General features: G+C 38.2%; 1 protein-coding gene across 1 annotated transcript; it reads right to left on the reverse strand.

The window, feature by feature from the left end:
* Positions 1 to 734: 734 nt before the first annotated feature.
* LOC110367072 (ADP-ribosyl cyclase/cyclic ADP-ribose hydrolase 1-like) lies at positions 735 to 14,001 on the reverse strand. The gene is made up of 8 exons (XM_036125159.1): positions 13,828 to 14,001; positions 10,974 to 11,115; positions 10,748 to 10,883; positions 10,171 to 10,253; positions 2,172 to 2,245; positions 1,347 to 1,433; positions 1,150 to 1,236; positions 735 to 1,072 (listed from the first exon to the last, which is right to left on the reverse strand). The coding sequence occupies exons 1-8, from the start codon at positions 13,998 to 14,000 to the stop codon at positions 970 to 972; spliced, it is 885 nt and encodes a 294-aa protein (XP_035981052.1). The 5' UTR covers position 14,001; the 3' UTR covers positions 735 to 969.
* Between the last annotated feature and the right edge of the window lie 8,715 nt (positions 14,002 to 22,716).

A 22,716-nucleotide genomic window follows, 5' to 3' on the forward strand; every position in this document is an offset into this window, starting at 1 on the left:
ACGTTAGCAATGAAAACCCAAAATATATGCTCAGAGTGTTGGCGTGTTCCTTAAATCTTAGAAATTAAATTATAAAAACGAGGATGTTTGTGTGAAACCAACACACATCCTTGTTTTAAATACAAAGTGAGCATCTGGCCTTGACTATACTTTCATTCATTTTCAACCATTTCTACCACCTAACCCTGAACCTAACCCTAAACCCACCCAAACATTTACGCTGACACCTTAGTTCTAAACATAACCCCTGACCCCCCAAAAAGTGAGGACCAAAAACAGTAATAACTTTACATCAAAGTTCTCATCTTACTAGTTAGTAAATGAGCAAAAAATGTTCTCACTGAGCTGCAAGTACAAGTACTCACATACACATACACACACACATCCTTCTTTAATGTGCATAGTGAGGTCCGTGCCTTTCCTTCCATAGACTTCCATTCATCTTCCAACCTTTTTATGGCCTGGTCCCTTTACTGGTTTATACCTAACCCTAACCTAAAGCTATTTTATACCATAGTGGTAAAACTAACCCGTAGCCCCAAAAAAAAGCGAGGAGCAACGACAGATCCTCACTTTACATTAAAGTCCTCACTTTACTTGTAAAATGAACAAAGAGTCTTCTCTCAGCCGCAAGTACAAGAACACAACACACAGAAAAAACCCCCCCAAAAAAACAAAACAAAGGTATAGACAATGAGACAATGGTTATTGTATCCAATTCTTTTTATAAAAAACACCAGATTCACATTTACCAAAAAAATATGCAATAACTTTTATTTTACAACTTAGCTAATTGCACATGTTCTTATGTTACACATGTGCATCAACTAAACACATACAGCAGAACCTTTATCTAAAACTACAGGGCATGTTATAATAAAAATAATGAAAAAAAGAATTCCCAGCTACACCTTTTAATATTAAAAAGACATGATCTGAGTTGAACAGACCCAGAAATACTAAAGAATTTTAAGTTTGGTAAAAAGAGAAAAACAAGATAGTGCTGGTGATAGTGAAAAAACGCCAATGTGAGAGTTTCACTGTGTCAGAGGCACACGCCTTGAGGTGAGACCTGTAACACAAAAATGAGCAGAGAATGAGAAGATTTAAAGATGTTTAATCAGTTTTTATTAATCATATTTTACTCACTCAGTCACTGCCGAGCAATTATAACCGATCCCTTTGTCCAGTACCTCCTTCTTCAATTTTTGTAAAGATTCATTTGAGCAGTTTGTCCTGAAAGAATATAACATCCAACGTTTTTTTTTAACCTGTGTATCAGGATACTCAACAGGTCAATAATGTTAAATCAGACAGCCATATTAGATATAAAGAGAAAATCTTACTCTGAGTTCTTCTGGGTGACCAGAACAACAGCCAAGTGTGTCACTCTTGGAAACTCAAATCTCTTCAACTCAACACTGGCAAATATACTGAGGGCAAAAATAAAAGAGGAGACATTATTAGAGTCACACACCATTTAAAGCAGAAAACAACTGCACACATCTACCCTTAGTAGCCAACGGCACATTTGATTATTAATGGTAATAAAAAGAGAGGCAGACTTGGACAAACAGCATAGACTCCTAAGCGTCTCCAACAGATATTCTACAGGTTTAGGTCAGGGCTTCCCTACCACCCATCCATCCATCCATCCTGAGAGTCTGCAGCTATATTCTACCACTACAAAAAAAGAAAAAGATGAAGACCTAGGTTTATTTTTTTCATCACAGACTGAGTGCAGGCTATCACAGGAAGTTGTTTTGGGGGAAGCCCCAACTTTGTGGACTGTTGCAGATCAAGACTATGTGCTGCTGCATGGGTGAAAACAGAATGAAAAAGGGCTTTATGAGGTTGAATAATCAGTTCTAACATCACCAACAGCTGGTGGAAAGGAACAGGCTTACTCTGATTGAACTATATCCCTGACCTTAAGTGAACAACATTTTTTAAATCTAAATTACTTAAAATAACTAGTTTGAACTGCTAACTGTGATTAATTGCTCCAAGCTTTGAAAAAGGAATACAAGGTTGGGTAAATCACAAACTGGGACACAATATGACTTTACCGATGCCTGCTGACATGTTCGAAATGCCTTTAATGAGAAAATCTTTGGTTGTACAATGAAAAAAAAAAACGACAATCCCTCTATTGAGACTTTCAGACCCACCTTTCATTATCAAACGGTGTTTGAAGCGAACCGTTTAGCATCACAGTGACGTTCCCCCAAGCAAGTTCTGCAAACTGCGAACAAAATGTACTTTAGATTTACACAACAAACCGTCTTCATAGTATTTTAGTAGCAACATTTTTAAAATAACATTGCTGTCTCTCTTTGATTCTTCTTGTAGATATTTAAATTTAGCAAGTAGTTATGAAAAGGGATACGTTAACAACATTGTCAACACGATGTCAAAAAATACTGTTGAGCTGTCATAATGTTGTGCCATGATGAGAACTTTTATGTCACATTGAATTCTGACCATGTAACCAGAGGACAACTCAAAAGGGGTTTGTGAGCAAAAGAATTTCACACTTTCAGGCTGAGACAGCTTCACAGCAGGGGTGCCCCTGGTGTTGAGCTAGACCACTCCCCACAGAGGATAACTTCAGACTGCACCTCTCAGCAGTGTTGCCAACTCAGCGACTTTGTCGCTATATTTAGCGACTTTTCAGACCCCTCCAGCGACTCTTTTTTGAAAAAGCGACTAGCGACAAATCTAGCGACTTTTAGAGACTCTTACATGAAAGCACGTATCGTTCATACTCTTGTCCTCCAGCGGCAGGTACTGCCGTGGGGCGCCTCCCCCGTTCTGCCCCTCCCGCAGGAGTCCGTCTCAGCGCTGCAGTCAGAGACACAGCATGTTTACCCTCAGCGTCCAGACTGCAAATAAAGCGCACATGCGCCGGGATTGACGGCGCAGGTTGATCATAAATAACTGAATTTGAAATATTTTATCTTAAATAAATAACGGCATTTGATTCACACAGCCAGATGTTCATGTTTTACCGTGATTTGTAGGCTCCTTAGTGGACCACAAGAGAAAAAAGAAAATGTTGAAAAAAAGTTGAAAAGAAAAAATTTGTAACTCCGCCATAGTTTCTCTTTATGGTTCATTTTGCCGGTCTCAAACCCGGGTAAAGGAGGAGGGTTAGTATTGTAATAAAATAAACATTAATAAAAATAAATAAAAAAAATAAAATAAAATAATAATAATAAATAAACATTAATGGACAGAAAAAAGTAGCTCTATATATATTCTGAGTGTTTTTACTCACTTTTTGTCTCTCTCTAACGACGTTATTTCTCACACAGCGTCAATAATATGCACATCACATCATGTGGCAGATTATGCAAATTAGGCGATGACGTCATTCAGCGACTTCTAGCGACTTTTAGACCAGCCAATAGCTACTTTCCTTACTGAGGAGTTGGCAACACTGCCTCTCAGCTCCCTTCACAGTCTTCACTCCACTTCTGCCTGGGACATCTGAAAGAGAGGGGCTGGCCACGCTGACCGGCCACCATGAGGCCTCATGGGACCCGAAAGACCCACAAGCTGAGCAAAAATTAGCCTCTCTGAAACTCAGTTCCTGCTGGCCTCGGAGAAACTGCCAGCCAAATCAAAGATAAGTCTCTCACATCTGCTTAAAACAGATGCCGAAGTGAACAAATCCATCTATGCCAGCTATGTTTTGCTTCCTCAGTGGACTCCAGATAGAGCTGAAAAGCCGGCATAGGACCCACTTTCCAAAGCTGAGGGCAAAATCTGCTGAAATCGCCTGCTGCATGCCGGGACTTGACTGCAACCGGGTCAGAGACTGCATGCAGGACCTCTGGCCAGGCCTCCCCTCGACAACGTTACGGCTAGCTCATAGCCGCAGAGCCGCATGTCTGCTGCTGAAATGACCAACGTTTTCCGCTTTCCACTGCTCTCTTCCTTCGGCCAAAGTGGACCGAACTCTCACGAGGCGCTGACAGGTTCAGTAGAGAAACCACAGGGAACGTTACATGGTTTGTTTGGAAAACTTGTGTAATGCATATATGGTGTTCTTAAACACAGAGAGCTAACGGACGTAGCTCATGCTAACATTCTGTATCAGGCCATTGCCGTTATGATTCAAGTGTGTTTTATGGTTATAGCAAACGTTATCTCCACAAGGGTTTCTTACATTGATATTAATGTTTATCTTATCCGGCTCACTCATTATGATAAGCATAAAGCTTGCTCATTTCGCTCCGCCATCGTTCGATAGTGCTATAAGAGTTATTACCGCATTAATATGAAATTGATGTCAATTTAAAGGCGTTTTGTTTAACTTTAGGATTAGCTGATTTTAGCGACTGATCGCTACAATGACCCCTAGCCTCCAGGAGGTATACTCGCATTAATAAAATCGAGCGTTTCTAAAGTAAATTATCTTAATGAGCAAATCATTTTTTAACATGTTATTTCCTCTAATAATGTTTTGTGTAACTCGGGATTTGCATTGTGAATGGGTTGAAACACATGCCAAATGTGGTTCTGAATTAGTGAAGCTAATTTCAGCTCTTTCCATGTTCTTTAAGGTCAACCTTTGTTCTTTACCTCAGATAAAATATTATTTCATCAAATAATGTTCTGTTTAACTCAGGATTTGCATTGTGAATGGGTTGAAACACATGCCAAATGTTGTTCTAAATTAGTTAAACTAATTTAAGCTCATTCCATGTTCTTTAAGTCAGATCTGCAGTGAACCAGGATTCACTGAATTATTCTGATGAAAATCAAACACTTTTTGTCTTTTGTGTTCTTTTGCATGTACATAGTTCCTTAACTTAGCTTCTTTCTATCTTCATTTTGCTTGGTAGTTTAGTTAAGTTTCACTAGCCTAGTAAATGATTAGTGTTAATTCAGATAAACAGCATTATACAGTGATGTTCTCTGGATGTTCATTTTATTTCAGTTAATAAATTCTTGAACTTGAAGACAAGTTGTCACTCCTTTATTCTATATGTGTGCAGCGTTTGCTGTTAAAAGATCGCCAGTGCTCAAGTCATCCCTTTTAACTATTGTCCTGAACAGTTATTTAAAAGATCATGACATGGCAAAATGAACGATTTATTTTTAAATGAAACTAAACATGTTAGTATAAAAAACAAACCTATGGAGCCCCTCAGCCATGAAACATCTTTAAATAAAGAAGAAAAACCATTTGAAAGTTTTCAAAGAAACACAGTTTTATACAGAGGATCTCAATTGTCTTGAAAACACGGAGAACTCTGTTGCGTTGCATTGTGTGGGCTCGATACACGAGATGAGACAGCTCTCCCTCTCCATTCATTTCCTGTGGAGCTTTCGCAATGAGGCGACAATCGCTTGCCCTCCTTCAGACGAGCAACCGGCGAAAGTCGAGCATGTGAAATCTCAAGCTTGTACACGTAGATGTGCATACATTGGCTTGTGACGCCACATAAGTTGAAAAATTTTCAACTTTCTGTGTCACTGTCGCGTGGCACTGCAGCCAATCAGTAAGGGTTTCATTGATTAACCAATGAGAGGACAGTATGCTACACATGGCAGTCCTCCCTCAACCATTTTTATCATAGAAGAAAGCATCATTTTAGCTGTGGCTAACTTTCCCATTTTGGATGACACCTCAAAAAGTGATTATTAAGATGCATATAAAAAATCTAGGAAAAGAAAGATATCAGTCAATTCCCGCTAAATCTTCTGACTCTTCATCCTTATCTGTCACAAACTGCTTTAATAATGTCAAATGTAAAGAGACTATTGTTCAAATTTGAGTGCAGAATATAGTATTTCCATTTAAAGCAACAGCTCTCACTCAAAACTCAAGAATCTTAAAATGCTCTGCTTGAAGGACAACTTTCTGATTCTCCTAAAAGATTGTGCAGGCCTCACCACTGACGTCTTTAGCCTGCCCTCCCAATTTTAAATGCACTTGAGAACAACATGCAACAACACAACATTTTGTCATGAAAGACATGAGAGACAGAGGGACCCAGTATTCAAGCTAGACAAGTAGGAGGTATGATCCAAAGGGTTTAATAAAGCGATCTTGACAATAGAGAGGCAGGCAGGCTCAGTGGTCAGAATGGCAGTCAAAAATAGGAAGGAATACAGACAGGGATCAGGTAAGCTCAGATAATCCAGTGGCAGAACCGAGGCCCCGTTTTTCGTACGTTGCTTAAAACATCCGAGATCAAATGACACATCCAAGATGATTTCATCCGGCTAATCATGATCCGGCTAATTGGGTTCTTCGAACACACCTGTTGTTTATGATTAGTATGGCTGGATTGAGTTATCTGAGATAACTGCGCGTTCATGCGTCGCTTTAAAAGGGGAAATGTATCGATAGTAGAAACAATGATCAGCAGCGCTGCTATTGGCTGTTCAGCATGGCCAAAGAACGCCCACAGTTTTTCTCTCAAGCAGAACACGAGCTTTTAATGGAAGGTTATGCCGAATTTGAGTCATTAATTAAAACGACAGGGAACACCTCAAAGTCTGCTAAAGCCAGGAGAGAGGGCTGGCACAAAGTAGCAGACAAATTAAATGCATAAGTGCTGTCCATGGTAGATGTTTCTATCACTTTCTACAGTATGTATTTTTGCTTTTTAATAATTTCATATTTACTTTGTTCTTTTATGTCAGAGCCTCCACGGGAGCCACTAGAACATGGGGACAAGTAGAAGTGAAATACAAGAATATTCTACAAATATTTTCCTTTTCCAAGTCATACACAGTTTACACAGACAAAAACTGTATTGCTCCGTGTCTAATCCATCCATAGTTTTTTCTAATACAATATACGGCTCATGTTGCTATGACAACAAGTGCAGGATGTCTTTCGAAGAACCAAACGATCCAAGATCATGCCAAATCGTCAACGATCAAATCCAACTAACTGAGTTAGCGACGTACGAAGAACGGGCTCCAGGTCGGCAGAAACGGGTAAGCAGTCAGACAGGGCAGAAAAAACAGGTTCACGGTTCAGGCTGGCTCAGAAGTCAAAAAGGAGGCAATTGGGTTATGTCAACAGAACAGACAACAAGGACCACTGGACTAAACTCACCAAGGGTTCATTAAGACAATGATCTGGCCGGGTGCAGGAGACAGATGCAGGTATAAGTAGAGGAGTAAGCAGGTGAACGGAGTGAAACTAATTACCAGAAGGGGTGGAGCTGATCAGGAGGGAAAAAGTGGCTGGAAGTAAAACTGAAGCTGATTGGATGGTGACTGGTGAAGGGGAGTGACAGGTAAACAGACAGGATGTTACTGAGATGTGAAACTGATTGACTGGCAGGTGAAAAACAGATAAACTAAAACAGTTTCAGGATAAATCAAGACAAACCCAACCTAAAAACAAAAACTAAACCTATGACAGAATTGGTCAAATGAAGAGAATCACTAAACCAAAACAGAAACTTAAACTAGACTAATCCAGAAACAAAATAACCATAAAGACCAAACCTAAGCTAGAAAACCAAACTGAGACACAAGCAAATAATAAAAACCAGAGCTAATACTAAAGACAGCAGAGAGAACTAATAATCAAATAATAAACATAAACTATAACAAAACCCAAATCATGACACATTTGAGCAGGCGGAGGCAGGCTTGGGGTCTTTTCACACCCTCGTTCTCCGGTTGCCATCCAGAGTTTGAGGCCTGGAGGAGGAGTGGGCCACCTAGCCGGGGTCTGGGCTGGGGTTGGGGCCTGTGTGTCGGCTGGAGCCGGCACTTCTGCTCACCCCGGGAATAAGGTGTGGGGTTCTGGCATGGACGGTTGGGTTGGATGGCATGTGGCCTCGGTGGGGAGGCCTCCAGTGCCGTGTGGGGGAGGTGTGACGGCTGGTTAAGGCACCTCTGGTTCATGGGGTGGGCTCTGGGTAGCTGGCTCGTACGGATTGTGTTGGCCCCAACTCCAGATGGATATGTTCAGGGATTCTTGGAGCTAGGATCGGGGTGGGGCGTTGGGGTATGGACCAGGTATGCCCAGTTTGGGGCAGGCCCCAGAAGCTTTGGCACTGTGTCTGCTGGGGTTTTCTGGGGCTCTCCTCTACTGATCCCTGGTGGGTTATTAAATAAAAAAATTTAATTCCCCTTCTCACGTATCAAGACCTTAATAATCAGGCTCCATCATATATCAGAGGTCAGATTATCCCATATGTTCCTAACAGAACACTTTGCTCTCAGACTGCAGGTCTACTGGTGGTTCCAAGAGTCTCTAAAAGACTCTAGGAACCACCAAGACTCTAGGAAAAGACTCTAAATTGCTGCAAATCCATCGACAATGCAGACGACGCTCTTTCAGGGGGAGTGAATGCTGCCAAGGCTTGATGCAATCTGCTGGGTTTCCTTAGATAGGAAACTTTTTGACTAATCTGTATGATTTGATTTAATTGAATTGAGTTTGTAAAGTGCCTTGAGATGACATGTGTTGAATTAGTTGAATTGTCGATATATAAATCAAATTTAATTGAATTAAAAAAGGAAGTATTTTTCCCAAAATTGTGAGAAAAGTTCAATATTTTTTATTTCCATCTAGGTACTCAGCTGCTCTCACTTAAAACTCTGCCAACACAGTTAAGATATTATGTGTTCTTGAAAACCTGCTCCATTTCTATTAAAACTGTTTTATTGCTCTCAGATTTGGTATTGCTCAACAACATATCCTATGTTCAAACAGCGTTTGAATTCCACTCCTGTACCAACAGGTTTAATTAAGTTTAGTTTAATTTATTTAGTTGACTTCATTAAAAATAGAGCAATATTAACATTAGCATGTATCCTTCAGTTTAATTGGAAATACTTATCTACTCTCAGTCAAAACTCTTTATACACTTTTTTTTGCAAATTTCAATGCTTCACCTCAAAAGTATGCATTTGCAACTAAGATTTACAGCTGCTCTCACAAGTACCATCTGCTCCGATTATAATACTGAGTACAAAGATTTGTGGCCAACAGACTGTTATCAAAAAATCAAAAAATAAATAGTAATGGCTGGCAAAGGCCATACATTGTTTCATGTATGTATCAGCATTAACAGTTTTCCCAATATACAAGCACTTATAGAACTTGGGCTAGTGACCTAAAATGCCAAAGACATAGAAATAAATGAAAATGATAAATGATTTTATGATTAGTATTAAAAGGTTGTTGGGGGTAAACAAACCAGCCCAGAAGAATTATAATCCGATTTATAGAGTGAAGGCTCTCAATGTGACAACCCCAATTCCAATAAAGTTGTGTAAAATGTAAAAAAACAAAAAAACAATGATTTGCAAATCCTTTTAAACTTATATTCGATTGAAAAGACTACAAAGACAGGATATTTAATGTTCAAACTGAAAAACTTCAACACGGTCCAAAGAATCTGGGAGAGTGGCACATCGACGACCGGGTGGCGCACAGTGGCAGCCCACTGCACCCTGAAGAGGATGGGTTAAATACAGAGAACAAATTTCACTGTAATGTATTTGACAATGACAAAGATTATTATTATTATTATTATTATTATTATTATTATTATTATCATTATTTATTGTTTTTTTTTCTCATGCAGTTGTTCACAAAGTGGTGACTCTCAATCTATCTTGCTTGAGAAGGGTTGAACCTTTCAAATATGTTCCTTTTATACCCAATCCTGACACTCACCTGTTTCTAATTATCCTGTTCACCTGTGGGATGTTCCAAACAGGTGTTTTTTGAGCATTGCTCGACCTTCCCAGTCTTTAGCTGCACCCTGTCCCACTTTTTTGGAACTTGTTGCAAGCACCAAATAAAAAATTATTCAACTAATGAGTGAATGTAAAATTTTAATTAAGTTAATTTAATAACATTTTGACTTATAATTATACCCCTTGCTTGTTTTCAGTTTGTGTGAGGTAGATTACTGCTGTGTCTTTGCAGCCAAACCAAAGCAGGGCCCCTCTGAATGTGTGGGCTGCTGCTCACTCAGGAGAGAGCTGTGCAATGTGGCTCCATGGAGACCCAAACAAAGCCTTATTGATGAAGGCCTTTTTCTGTTCTCCTCTTCATCGTTATCAGGAGGGAACTGCAATGCCACGTTGAGTGAATGTGTTGTGCTCACCACCGATAAGCACAGCAGCTGTTATAGTTTTTTGAGGACTAAAAAGATGATATTTTTTACTCACCGCAGCTGAGCTTCTATTCCAAAATGAGCGAACAGGGTTCTTCACACACTCTGTCCCATTAGGGCAACCAGTGGTGAAAGTTTCTATAACAACAGCAACAATTTAGTCAGGTCCGGACATAAGAACAGACAACACAGAATTTAGCACCAAATACTACACAATGAACAGAAGTAGTGAAAAATATTAAATATAGAAAAACATTTGTTTAGGCTCCTCTTAGGAGCCTAAACAGTCCAGCAGTAGACGGTCCATATTTAATAAATAAAAAAGGAAATAAGAGTATATTTATGCATGAAAGTTATGAAAACGTGTTTAAGCTGTCTGATAACATATAAGCACTTGTTCAACGGGTCCCCTAGAAAGTCATTCAACCACTCACTTGAAAATGTAACTTACAAGAAAATTACGGACACAATCAACTTGAACATGACATATCTGATGCTGCCAGATAAAACAACTGTTGTAAAAAAAAAAAGCAGAGCGATATTAGAGTCACGAAAGCAGAGAAATAACAACAAATAAAACTGTGGCTCCTTCCTCGAAATCCTATCTCCCCACCAAATGTCAGTAGTCTTACCATTGCTGCCCTTCTTTCCACACCAGACTAGGTCATCCAGGACCGATCCCAACAGGAACTTCTCCAGAGTCATAAAACAGTTGTTCTTTCCAGTGAATTCATGGACCACATCCTTTGTCTTGCTCCAGAACATGAACTATTCACAAACACAAACATCATAACACTGACTTACTGTGGCCAAGCTATGATCAAGCTGTATTAGGATACATAGTTTCATCAGTTTTACTCTGTAGTGGGCAGATTCCATAGGAGCTTCAGCAATGACGGGATCGTAAGCCTCTGTGGGAACTTCACAAGGATCTTTGTTAACGTAGGCCTGTTGAAATTTGTCCCATATGGTTTGACAGTTGGCCCTGGAAGGTTTGGATCTGGAAGGTAAAGTTCAGAGTTTAGCTTTTAAGTATCATGGAGACACATTTTCCAATGCCAACAGAGGTTTCTATCTACATTTTATTCCTACTTGCTTTTATTCTGTTTTAATTTGCTATATTTTAATCATGTAAAGCACTTTGCATTGTCCCTGTACTGAATTATGCTATATAAATAAATTTGCCTTGCCTTGCCTAACGAGTATTACCCTGCTTAGAGTTCCTGTGAGACCTTTTTAGCTAGACAAGTAATACACAACTGATCTGCTAACCACCTCCCTGTTAGGGCCCCACCCTTTTTCAGTAGACAAGCTTGGTAACCTAGTAGCGTGAGGCCACATATTTCCTGTCCACCGCCCTGTCCACATGGAATATGGACGAGTTCACCACACCACCGATTTGTGGCAACTTGACAGATGGAATAGGAGATTCGCACCATGGATACCGACAAATCTGCAGTATTTGAGTGATTCTACCATGTCAATATTGATTAAACTCTCTGAGGAATGTTTCCAGTACCTTGTTGAATCTATGACATGAAGGATTAAGGCAGCTCTGAAGGCAAAAGGGGTCCAACCCGGTATTAACAAGATGTACCTAATAAAGTGGCTGGTGAGTGTACATAATGCTTTATGGATTTTTATTTAGAGAATTAAAAAAATATTTTTTTCCTTCTACTTTACAGTCATGTGTGACCTTGTGTACCAGAATTGCATACTCTCCCAATAAAACACATTGTAATTTGTGGTTGTAATGTGTGGGAATGCACAGTTTAGCATAGATCTGTATGTTCTCTTGCCACTGCAATAACACCAGCTGAAGCAAGTCTGTCAACTTCAATATTACCCATTTATTTCATGATCAGTTACGTACCAAATATAAAATATTTGTACATTATTAATGGTTAACCTTTTACACAGGAAATCTGTCTGAGTAGAATTTACTGAAATGTAGGAAACGGATAACATTCTGTTACTTTTCAAAACAATTTTCTTCAATTTCAGTGAATTGTACTCGGCCATATTTCCTGTGTTGTGCCTTAGAATGATGTGCCATAAACTGATAGCAAACGTTGGTATTTTTAATCTTAAATGAACACAAAGCACTGAGAAGTCTGGAAAATTAAGACTAGAAAATTAGTTTGTTTGCATAATAAACATGTAGGTACCCTGTTAAATTAACAGAAGTCTTGTTTGTAAAAGACACAATTATTCAGTTATTCTTTTTATTTTATTTTCTGTTGTATTGGATGAATTTGTTGTTTTAAATATCCTGGGAATATTATTTGAGGGTTTTCAGAGAATTTGAGAGAAGATTTATAACCTTCAGCATTGTATTATCAATATTCGTTGATAACGGCTTTGATTACGGATGGCTATTTCCAGAAATATCAGTTTTCTTTTCCGTTGTATTATATTCATTACGAACATTTTCCGTTTTTTCCCCCCTAAATGCACCAACTGACAGCATTTACTTTGAGGCACATTTTTGAGTTCAGCAAACAGCATATTGTTTTAGGGACATGTGTTTTGATGCAAAAAATAAATAAAAAAACAAGTTAACATTTATCCAGCAGTTTTCTGTTGGATTTAAAACAACATCCCCTGTTAAACAACCCGCAGCACTGTACTATTAATTTTTTTATATGTTACTGATCTTCAGGTCTGGAATCAGAATGGCAGAAAACGCTAAATCAGAATTAAACAGGAAAAGTCTGAGTGTATTCAATGCGTGGATCGGCTTAAGTATGGAGCGATATTTGTGCCTTCTGATTGAGCGCGCAGGAACCAATCCGAGGGCGCAGTAAGACAACACGGGCGCGCTCAAAACCGGTCTGGCGGTTTTGAGCGCCAGACCGGTTGTCTCACTGTGCGCTCGGATTGTTTCCTGCGCGCTCAATCAGAAGGCCAGCTGGTTGAGCGGAGTTTTTCAGAGTTGAGCGCGCGCCAGACTGGTTTTGAGAGCGCGCGTGTTGTCTTACTGCGCGCTCGGATTGGTTCCTGCGCGCTCAACCTGAAGGCACCTTTGAGAAAATCAAAACTTTTCTCAAAGGTTCCTCTCTCTCTCTCTCTCTCTCTCTCTCTCTCTCTCTCTCTCTCTCTCTCTCTCTCTCTCTCTCTCTATATATATATATATATATATATATATATATATATATATATATATATATATATATATATATATATATATATAAAATAAAACACCCCAGCATTGTTTATTCAATAGATAATTCCAGTCAGTATTGATGCAGAGAAAAATAGCTTTCTGACATGGGGAACATTTTCATTGCATGTTGCAGTCCTGCAGGAAGAGCATGGAGATTTTTTTAACACTGTTGATCACAGTTTTGCTCGGACAAGATATCCTGAAGAAACATCTGAATTACTTTGAGCTTCTTTCGCAGCAGGTTTTTCACGAATGTGAAATGCAAGATGTCTCTGCCATGCATCCACGGATACTTCTCATGCCTTAAATAATATTTTCAGTCATCGCTCTACGGAGTGTAGAGTGTAAAGTGTCAGCAGGTTAAAAAATAAAATAAAGCTGGTGCTCTATAAATAAATCCATGCTCACCCTCCGTACTCGTAGTTCATGTTGAACGTTATGGAATAAAATGTGCAACTTAGTTTGCCCAGGTCTGAAGTTGCTTCCGGGTGTACCTGCAGAACTGCGCATCTGAACTCCAAGCACGCGCTCAGAAACAACACTCACCCATTGAACTTCTGACATCTCTCCATGAACGTGTCCTTAAAGTCATCGTCAGTCTGACTCGGAGTCACTGCTAGGGGGGTGGGGATGCCGGTGCAGATGGCTATGCAGATGATAACCACGACAAGAACGGTTGCGATAACGGCAATAATAACTATGCGTCTCCCGCACTCCATGTCTTCAACACTCTATAGCGACAACTTTCTGGGGACAAAAGTTCACTTCTCTTTCGGTTTGTTGCTGCGGTCTGAGTGTCTATCGTGACGTCTGCGCTCAGGAGTGACGGTGATACGAAACCACTATCTTTTTGCAGAACGGCCGAATATGAATATAGGTGTTCCATGTGTTCTTACCATTAATATGTTTTACATTTTTCCACATGAATGAGCCATAATCGTAAAAGAGGTGACATTTTTGTATTAAAACTGTCCCATGTGGGATTAAAAAGAGAAATAACTTAACGGGATTTAATTTTTTTGAACTGTCCCATTTACAGATTCCCTTTGTTATTGCTTATTTGTTACACGACATGTTTTAGATCCCAAACAGGACTAATCATATCTGATCAAGAGGGTTCTGTAAAATATTTTTGGACTAAAAAGTTAAAATACTAGGTCAAACTTTACTGGTCGAAAGTAACCTTTGTGTATGTAACCTTTGGGGGGAAAGACGTTCAGCATAGCGGTGAGAGGACCTTTAATTTTTTGATAAGATAGTATTTTTTTGACACACACACACATAGATAGATAGATAGATAGATAGATAGATAGATAGATAGATAGATAGATAGATAGATAGATAGATAGATAGATAGATAGATAGATAGATAGATAGATAGATAGATAGACAGATTCTCTGCGACAGACTGGCGACCTTTACAGGCCTGCAGCTCCCACAGCACTGCACCTCCTGTTTCTGAATACATAATGTATTGACTACTTTCAGTTTTCCCAGTATAACAAAAAGGGTTTATGAACAGGATTACCAACTATAGTTTTAAAGGGATGTTTTCCTTTCCACTGTCACCACATGCATGCTTTGTACGAGGAATTGCTGCAAAGTCAACGACAATGCTCACTGTCTACTGTAGCTCCACAATCTTTCCAGAGGAGCAAAGGCTACTTGTCAAAGACTAGATGCAATCTGCTGGGTTTCCTTAGATAGTAACCATTTTGACCAATCTGTATTAAGTAATTTAACTTGACTGCATTATGTGATTAAACTTAACTCAACACATTGAAATGCAACGTGTTTTGAATTGGTGCTATATAAATCAAATTTAATTGAAATCAAATTAATTTCAAATCATTACAATAGACTGGACAGATGAGGAACATTCATTTTTATCTGATTTATATGCATTTTCTATTTTTTTTGTAATTTCCCATATCACTATTCAGCACTTTTTACAATAACTTTCAGGTTGTGACCAGATGACAAAAATAATCTTAAATTATTTATAATTATTTATAATCTTAAATTATTCAATAGCTTTCAAGTTATGTGACAAATTGACACAAAACTAGAGTATAATTTTTCAAACCTTGGTTGCTTTTTTCTTTTTAATGAACAAATATTACACGAGGATGACGATCGAGCTACAACTGAAATGAATTTGTGTGACGAATACTCTGCTGAACACTAGGTGGTGTTAACCCACCCCTATCTTAAATGTCAATTCAAATGAATTTCTAAAGAAGAAAATTGTGAAAGGAAAAAGAGAGCACATGACAAAGCAGTTTTCCACTGTTGCTAGAAAACGGCAGACCTCCAGATTAAAAATCCATGGCAAAAAGCTGGGGGCAGTAATGGTATTATTGTGATGATCTTGCAGAGTGAGGACCCAAAAAATAGAAGTAAACTGCATATTTAATTGTAATCCCAGGCAGGAAGACCCAACTAAAAAATGAATGGGCAGGGAGACAACCGGAGGCAGCAAACAGCAGTAACCAGCGATAAGATTTTGAAACCAAACTGTTTAAATACTGGGAGGTGAAAGAGAGAGAAGGCATGGTGGAATAAGGCTGATAATGATTACACAGTCAGATGAAGGCAGTCAGAGAGCTGAGGGAGAATGATAGACGAGGGGAAACAACATACAAACTAAATTCACATTAAAGGATAAATAACTAAAGACAACATGATCCAAACAGAAAATCAAAACACAAACACCCAATAATTATCCAGTTTTATTTCTCTGGGTTTTAGAGAGGCAGTTGTAACAAGTATTAGTTGTTCTTGCTGCGTTTAAAACAAACGGAAAAAAGTTATTTAAAGCTGCTGAAGGTCATCTGGTCTGCAGACCGACAGGGAATCTGGACAAAGGTGCTTAATGCAGGTACTGTTGAATTTTTACTTCACTAAAATGTTGCCATTTCAAAAATAATGTCTATTTGAATATTATAAATCAAGTGATTTGCCTTAAAACATTGTAATCTACTACAAAACTACTAAATTATTTGATTTTGCTGAAATTGCTGTGAAGACAGGTTACGTTATCTAAAAAAAAGCTGCTGCTGTTACTGATACATGAAGGAATGCATATTTTGTTTCAGCTTGCTTATTACTTTGGTAATTAAAAGCTGATTACAGTTGTACAACTTATTTTAATATTTTAGAATTTATTGTGATTGATGTTTTAAATGTGTACAAAAATAAAAATGTTTTACCAATATATTTCATTTTGGATATCTTCCTTTTTAGGCAAATAAATTAGTGAGGATGGGAACCTTGAGGGCTCCCCTTAAACCTTTTGCACACTATAATGTTCAGGTGAAAGGCACTAGAACTGAGATGCGAATAAAATGAAGTCAAGAAGCAGTGCAGGACAAGAACTTCCAGCTGGATGCACAGAACGAAATACCAGTGAAGACAGGGATAATTCACACGGCGACAGAGAGGTCTATTGAACACAGGTCAGAGCAGGAGTTATAAAAGAGGTCCAGAAATAAAGAAAAAGACACAGAAGATCAGGGAAAGAGAGAGGCGATCAGTTGTGTAGTCCAATGAAGAGTATCACAAAGCAGTGCAGGAACCTCCAGCTTTATATGCAGAAATAGTGGGGAGACAGGGAGAATTCAGCACAGGAGTCTGCCACAAATAAAAGAGAAAAGGTAAGAATGCTCTAAAAAGAAATGTAGTGAAGGAAAATGTTGAACAGCGCAGAAATGGAGATTATCGACATGAACAAAGTGAATACAGAAAGTGTGAAGCGAGGCCTAGAAAGTTCAACACTACCATGACAAACGGTGCAGAAAATTAAGCCTAAACATGGACTGATACATTACATCATGGCAAAGAATTCATGTTGTTCTCTTGCTTTTAAATACCAGCATGTGAAGATGATCAGAAACAGAAGTCTCCATTTTTTCTTCACCCTTCTGCAAAATGCACATTTAATGGAGGCAATGCAATTTAGACTTTTACAATATGAAGTATTCCCAAAACAGATCCAGAACTGCGTTTTACAGTGAAACGCTTTGGTGAGGCCACACACCGTGATTTAAGCCAGTAAAATACCTAAGTAAGATGGACAAAGCTTTATCAGATGGCATCAGCCATTTCTATTACTCATTAATACCTGAAACAACAAAAAATGACCAGCAAAGGATGAGGTAAGAAGACCTCAGCTTGCTCAGCTTTAACCAGTTCATGGGCCTACCATTTTCACCAAACCCAACCCCCACAACACTTACCATCCCATCAGAATTTGTGAAGGGGACAAATGGAAAACTGCGTTCAAAACTCCTTTATGGCATTTTGAATATCTGGTCATCCCCTTTGGGCTGACCCACAATGCACACAATTTTCCAGTCGTTGGGCAACGATGTTATACGATATTTTTTTAACCAATTTGTTTTCGTGTATCTTGATGTCATCCTCATTTTTTTCAAGGAATCTGTTAGAACAACACGTGCAACATGTCCTGCAACACTTACTTGAGAACCGTTTGTTCGTCAAAGCAGAAATATGTGAACGTCACGTTTCTTCCTTCACATTTCTGGGTTTTGTTCTTGAGAGCAGGCAGGTGAAGAGTGACCCAGCCAAGAACCAGACCATCCTCAACTGGCCCACTCCATCCTCTAGAAAGGAGCTCCAGTGCTCTTCGGGCTTCGCCAACTTTTATCAAGTACACCTCGCTGCAGCCTGCGGAAAGGGGGCGGGGACGGACCACTGTCAGTCTCATACCTTATATGGAAATGGGACCATTCCACTCCGGAAATTAAGGGGGCGCCAGTGACACTATTTCCTGTACCAGCCGTGTTATAATAATTATAATATTAATAACGCCATTTGTTTGCCAACCATAAATCAAATTAATATTTTAGAGACAAATGTACATTACATTTACAACACATTTATCCATCCACACCTATCCCTATAGTGGGATCGTTAGGGCTGCTGCGGTGGATCCTGGACAGATTCCCAGTCCATCGCAGATTAAGAAAACATCCATCCATCCATTTTCTGACCCACATCCCTTATGGGGTCGCGGGGGTGGTTGGTGCCTATCTCCAGCGTTGAGTAAGAAAACAGATATAACCAAATACTTGCTAGTGCTGAAGTTCGAATAACAGATTTTGATGTTTGAATGGTACTCTTAAAATAAATAAATTCATAAATTCATAGAAAAGAGGTTTGGTCGGTAAGACATTTAGACAACAATTTTGTCCAATTTAGTATGTCCATTTACAGTGCACTTTTGTTCTGTTTATTTGCCAAATATTTCTCTTATTATTCACATTGTGAATACAATTTACAAACAAACCAAATGACTTTTGAACTTCTAACAAGTGGCATTCCGAAAACTAAGATATACTTCTTTGCAGGCGACCTGGCTCAACTATTATCATTGTTTACCATAATGTCTCATTGGAAACTTTTCTACATAAAACTGATTGGTGTCCCACTATTCCATTTAGAATTTCCACATCAATTCTACCAATTGCAATCGATTCATAAACTGCGCTCCAAATACCTTAAATATCCACTTTTTGCTAAACCAAAAGGGATTCATTTGAAACTTTAAATGTAGCTTCAACCTGGAAAGACTCACACAGAGATAGGTTTTAGAAAGTTTATTTGACAAGAAATAATCTTTGGCGCTCGGAATCCGTCAGTAGACATGGTGCTGGTAACCGGCAGAGAGAATGATCCGCTGTGGATGAGGGGTTTTTTTCTATATGAAAACCTTTTTGAATAAAGTCACTGGATACATAAGTTAAACCAATGTGTAAATTCTAACTATAACTATCTTCATCTTATCTGCTCAGCGAATCACTTGATCATGCACCTCTGTCCCAGCCTAACGGCGGCGGTCTCATCTCCTCCACCCTTCATAAAGTCCGGCTTGATGTGTGCAATTGCTCCTCACCTGAGCATTCCTCACCTCCATCTGGTCTCCACCTTTGTTCAGCATACATTAATCATATGTTTGCAATATGACTATGTAACCGAACAATGTTTTTCTCTGTGCTTGCTTTATTACAAAAAAAAAAATCTAATTCTGACTGGTAAAACATAAACAACTTAGCTGTATGTCGGATTTGTAAAGAAAATTTCTATTGATTCCAGTCATTTTTCAAAGATTTTAGGAAACATTTTATTTAAACATATAAAATATTGCAAGTTATTAACTTTGATTGTATGTCAAATTTTTAAAACAAGATTATCAAAATGTTAAACAATGCTGTTACAGTATAGTTACAATAACTTTATTGGTTCTACTCTCTTTAGAACATCTTACAGCCACAATGTAACTTTTTCTGGAACCGACAATATTTCTATGAAAACTAAATGAATGAATGAGCTACAACAAAAAGAACATTCAAAAATGTACATAATATTGAAATAACTCAAAACGAATGACCGCACAAGTTAAAAGGCAAATGTGCTTCATCAGAAATGTTTTAAAATGGCATGTCACACACACAAAAAAAAAAAAAACGAACAATGTGTGACAACAGAAATATGGAAAACAACTGATTCATTCATTATTGACTTTCAGGGCAGCGTCCGGGTATGGCATCACAGTAGTAACGAGGGTACTCCCCTTCCATTTCTGGTGAAGCCCACACAGTCTTTATATGGCCGGTTGCAGGAAGAACACGTTTCGACCCCAAAAGGAATCCGATTTTCTGCTTTGAATGACTCTTAAAATTTATCCCAGTGGATCTCACCTGTTAATAAAAAATATATTTCACGTAGTTCAAATCTAATTTTGCATGTTTAAAGTGAAAATATTCAAAGGTCCTTACCATCCAGCCAAGCAAAGTGAGTCTTCTTCCCGGAAACTGGGTCAGACACAATGGCTTCAAAGCACTTGAAGGTCGATGCCAAGGTGTGTCTTGGCATGCCAGGGTGAGGTAAGCTGTGTCTCCCTGTGCTAGTACCACCTCCTGGAGAACAGCTTCAAGTCCATTCAAAGGCATCTGAAAATAAAAAAAATAAAAAAACAGGTGCATTGCAAGACAGTCATACCAGAAGAATAGCTATGACACGTGATTATGAGTGAATCTTACCTGTAAGATTGGCGATATCCTTTGCACCTGCATGGTGAAGAGCATTAAACGCTAGTTAATACTTTATATCGCTCAAGATCTTATCCTTTCCATCTCTAATGGTATAAAAAATGCTGTCCAAATAATGAATTTAATTTTTGTTTTAAATCATTTAGGGTTTTAGTGTCATTTGCACATTGTAAATTTAACTTTAACGTAAATTTAAGGACAAATCGTAATAGCTACTGACATAAAAGGAAAAGGTTAGTACTCATCAGGAAATATACAAATGATTGGTATAAAAAAGGCATGTTTGAAATTAATCACTGTAGATTTTTTAACTTTATTGTTACTGCTTTGTAGGATTTAACAATTAATTTTAGAAGTCACAATGGCTTCCAGTTAACAGATATATATTCTGCAAAAAATTAATTGAAATTGTAAAAGTGATATTGCTCAAACAGCCAAGGGCAGGTATTAACTAATTAGATTTACTCAATTATTCTGTAACGTTTGACAAAAAAAATAAAAAAAATAGGTCTATTTTTCCTTATGTTGTAATCTTGAGTAAATTTGTTGATACGCAACCCAATGCGTGTAATTTAACTGAATGAAGAACACATTTTAACCTACAAAAAAATAAAACACGATACACAGATAAATGTTGTTCATGCTAGGTTTCTTCTAACCTTAATTTGTTTTCATTTTTGGTTAGAAAATGCCGAACAGTGTACATAACTTCATTTTTATTCATGTCTGCTAAAATAAATGGGCAATATTACATCGCACATTATGATCAGTAAAACAGGACTTAATAATAGCCATCTCACAAAATACTTTGTTACTCTTACTTGTGTGTATTTTTGTTTTTGTTTTTTTGCACAGTTACTTATTAAAAATATATTGAAGCAGTGCTACTCGTTATTAGAGCATCACATCTGGGTACTACACCCACATATGATGACAGCTGTTAGTTTATAAAAAATATTTGACTTTCCAGAAATGTAACATTCATGTTCCAAAAACACATTTAAAAATAAAAGAAAAACACTTGAAAACTGATAAGCATGTAAAAAAAATATTTTATATTTTTCAAGTGTTACTTTACATACCGTTATGTTGAGCCATAGCAGCTTTTGCTATATGGTTCTGTACCTTGTGCGACTCATCGGCATTGTATGAGCAAGGGGGACATCAATATGTTGCAAATAGATAGATGCGTGGATCTGTGTGATTAAAATAACAAACAAATTCCATCTAATGGTGCCCTGCAGGAAAATAATTATCTATGCTACATGTTAGCCTTCGCTGTATAAATTACGAATTTCACTTGTCTACAGCTGTTAATTATATTTTAAACCTAATCTAAAAAATGATTTACTATGTGAAAACAAGTTTTAAGAAGGTAAAAATACCTTTTGCTGACTTCGTAGGTTTTGCATTATGGATCGTGTGCCGAACATCAGTGGAAGAACCTCTACTTCTTTTAATCGACTTCTCAACTCCGCTTCTTTAAGGTACTAGTGATAATGAAAATAGCGCCCCCTTCATTTCCGGAGTGCAATAATCCCATTTCCATATAAGGTATGGGACTGACAGTGGTCCGTCCCCGCCCCTTTCCGCAAGGCTGCAGCGAGGTCCTTCTCACTTTTATAGAAAATTTATTCAGAACTAGTCAGACAGCTACTCCCCCACAAGTTTAACACACAACAACAAAAAAATTCTGGACACCAGAAACAATGCAACATGCTTGACTGTGCAAGCAAACAAAAAGAATAGAATATATACATATTGTTAGGAACGGTTCTAAAGATGGACGCATGTGCAGACAGGCAGGCAAAAGCAGCAATGTGAATTGCAGAAATGAGTGAAAAACAAAAAGCAAAATTTGCTGATGACAACAGGGAAACAAAAACCAGCAGCATGAATACAAATTGGCTTGGTGTGGCATGGCCAAAACAGACATGGCAACGCAAACAGTATAATCCAGCAGGGAGTAAATGAAAAATGGGAGTTTAAATGGCAAAGAAAGCAGGATCTGTTAACAAAGCCACAGGTGATCTGAATAAGTTTAATTGGTTTGGGCTATAGCAGAAGCTGACAAACATGAATGGAGCTGAATAGATAGACAAGGACATAATATGACTGAATACACAGACCTCCAAATTATGACACATATAGAAACACAGAGAATCCTAAAAAATAAAAACAACAATAAAATCTACTCACAGTGAAATATGGTGGTCGCAGTATCATGTTGTGGGGTTACTTTTTTCAGATGAGACTGGGGACTCTGTTAAGTTATATGAAATATAATCTGTTTCCAATTTGCAGTTAGTTTTGACACAACCTATTCAGAGTTTAGAGAGGACAATAACTACAAAGTGCTTAA

This window comes from Fundulus heteroclitus, chromosome 21, assembly GCF_011125445.2.
Source record: "Fundulus heteroclitus isolate FHET01 chromosome 21, MU-UCD_Fhet_4.1, whole genome shotgun sequence".
Classification (NCBI taxonomy): domain Eukaryota; kingdom Metazoa; phylum Chordata; class Actinopteri; order Cyprinodontiformes; family Fundulidae; genus Fundulus; species Fundulus heteroclitus.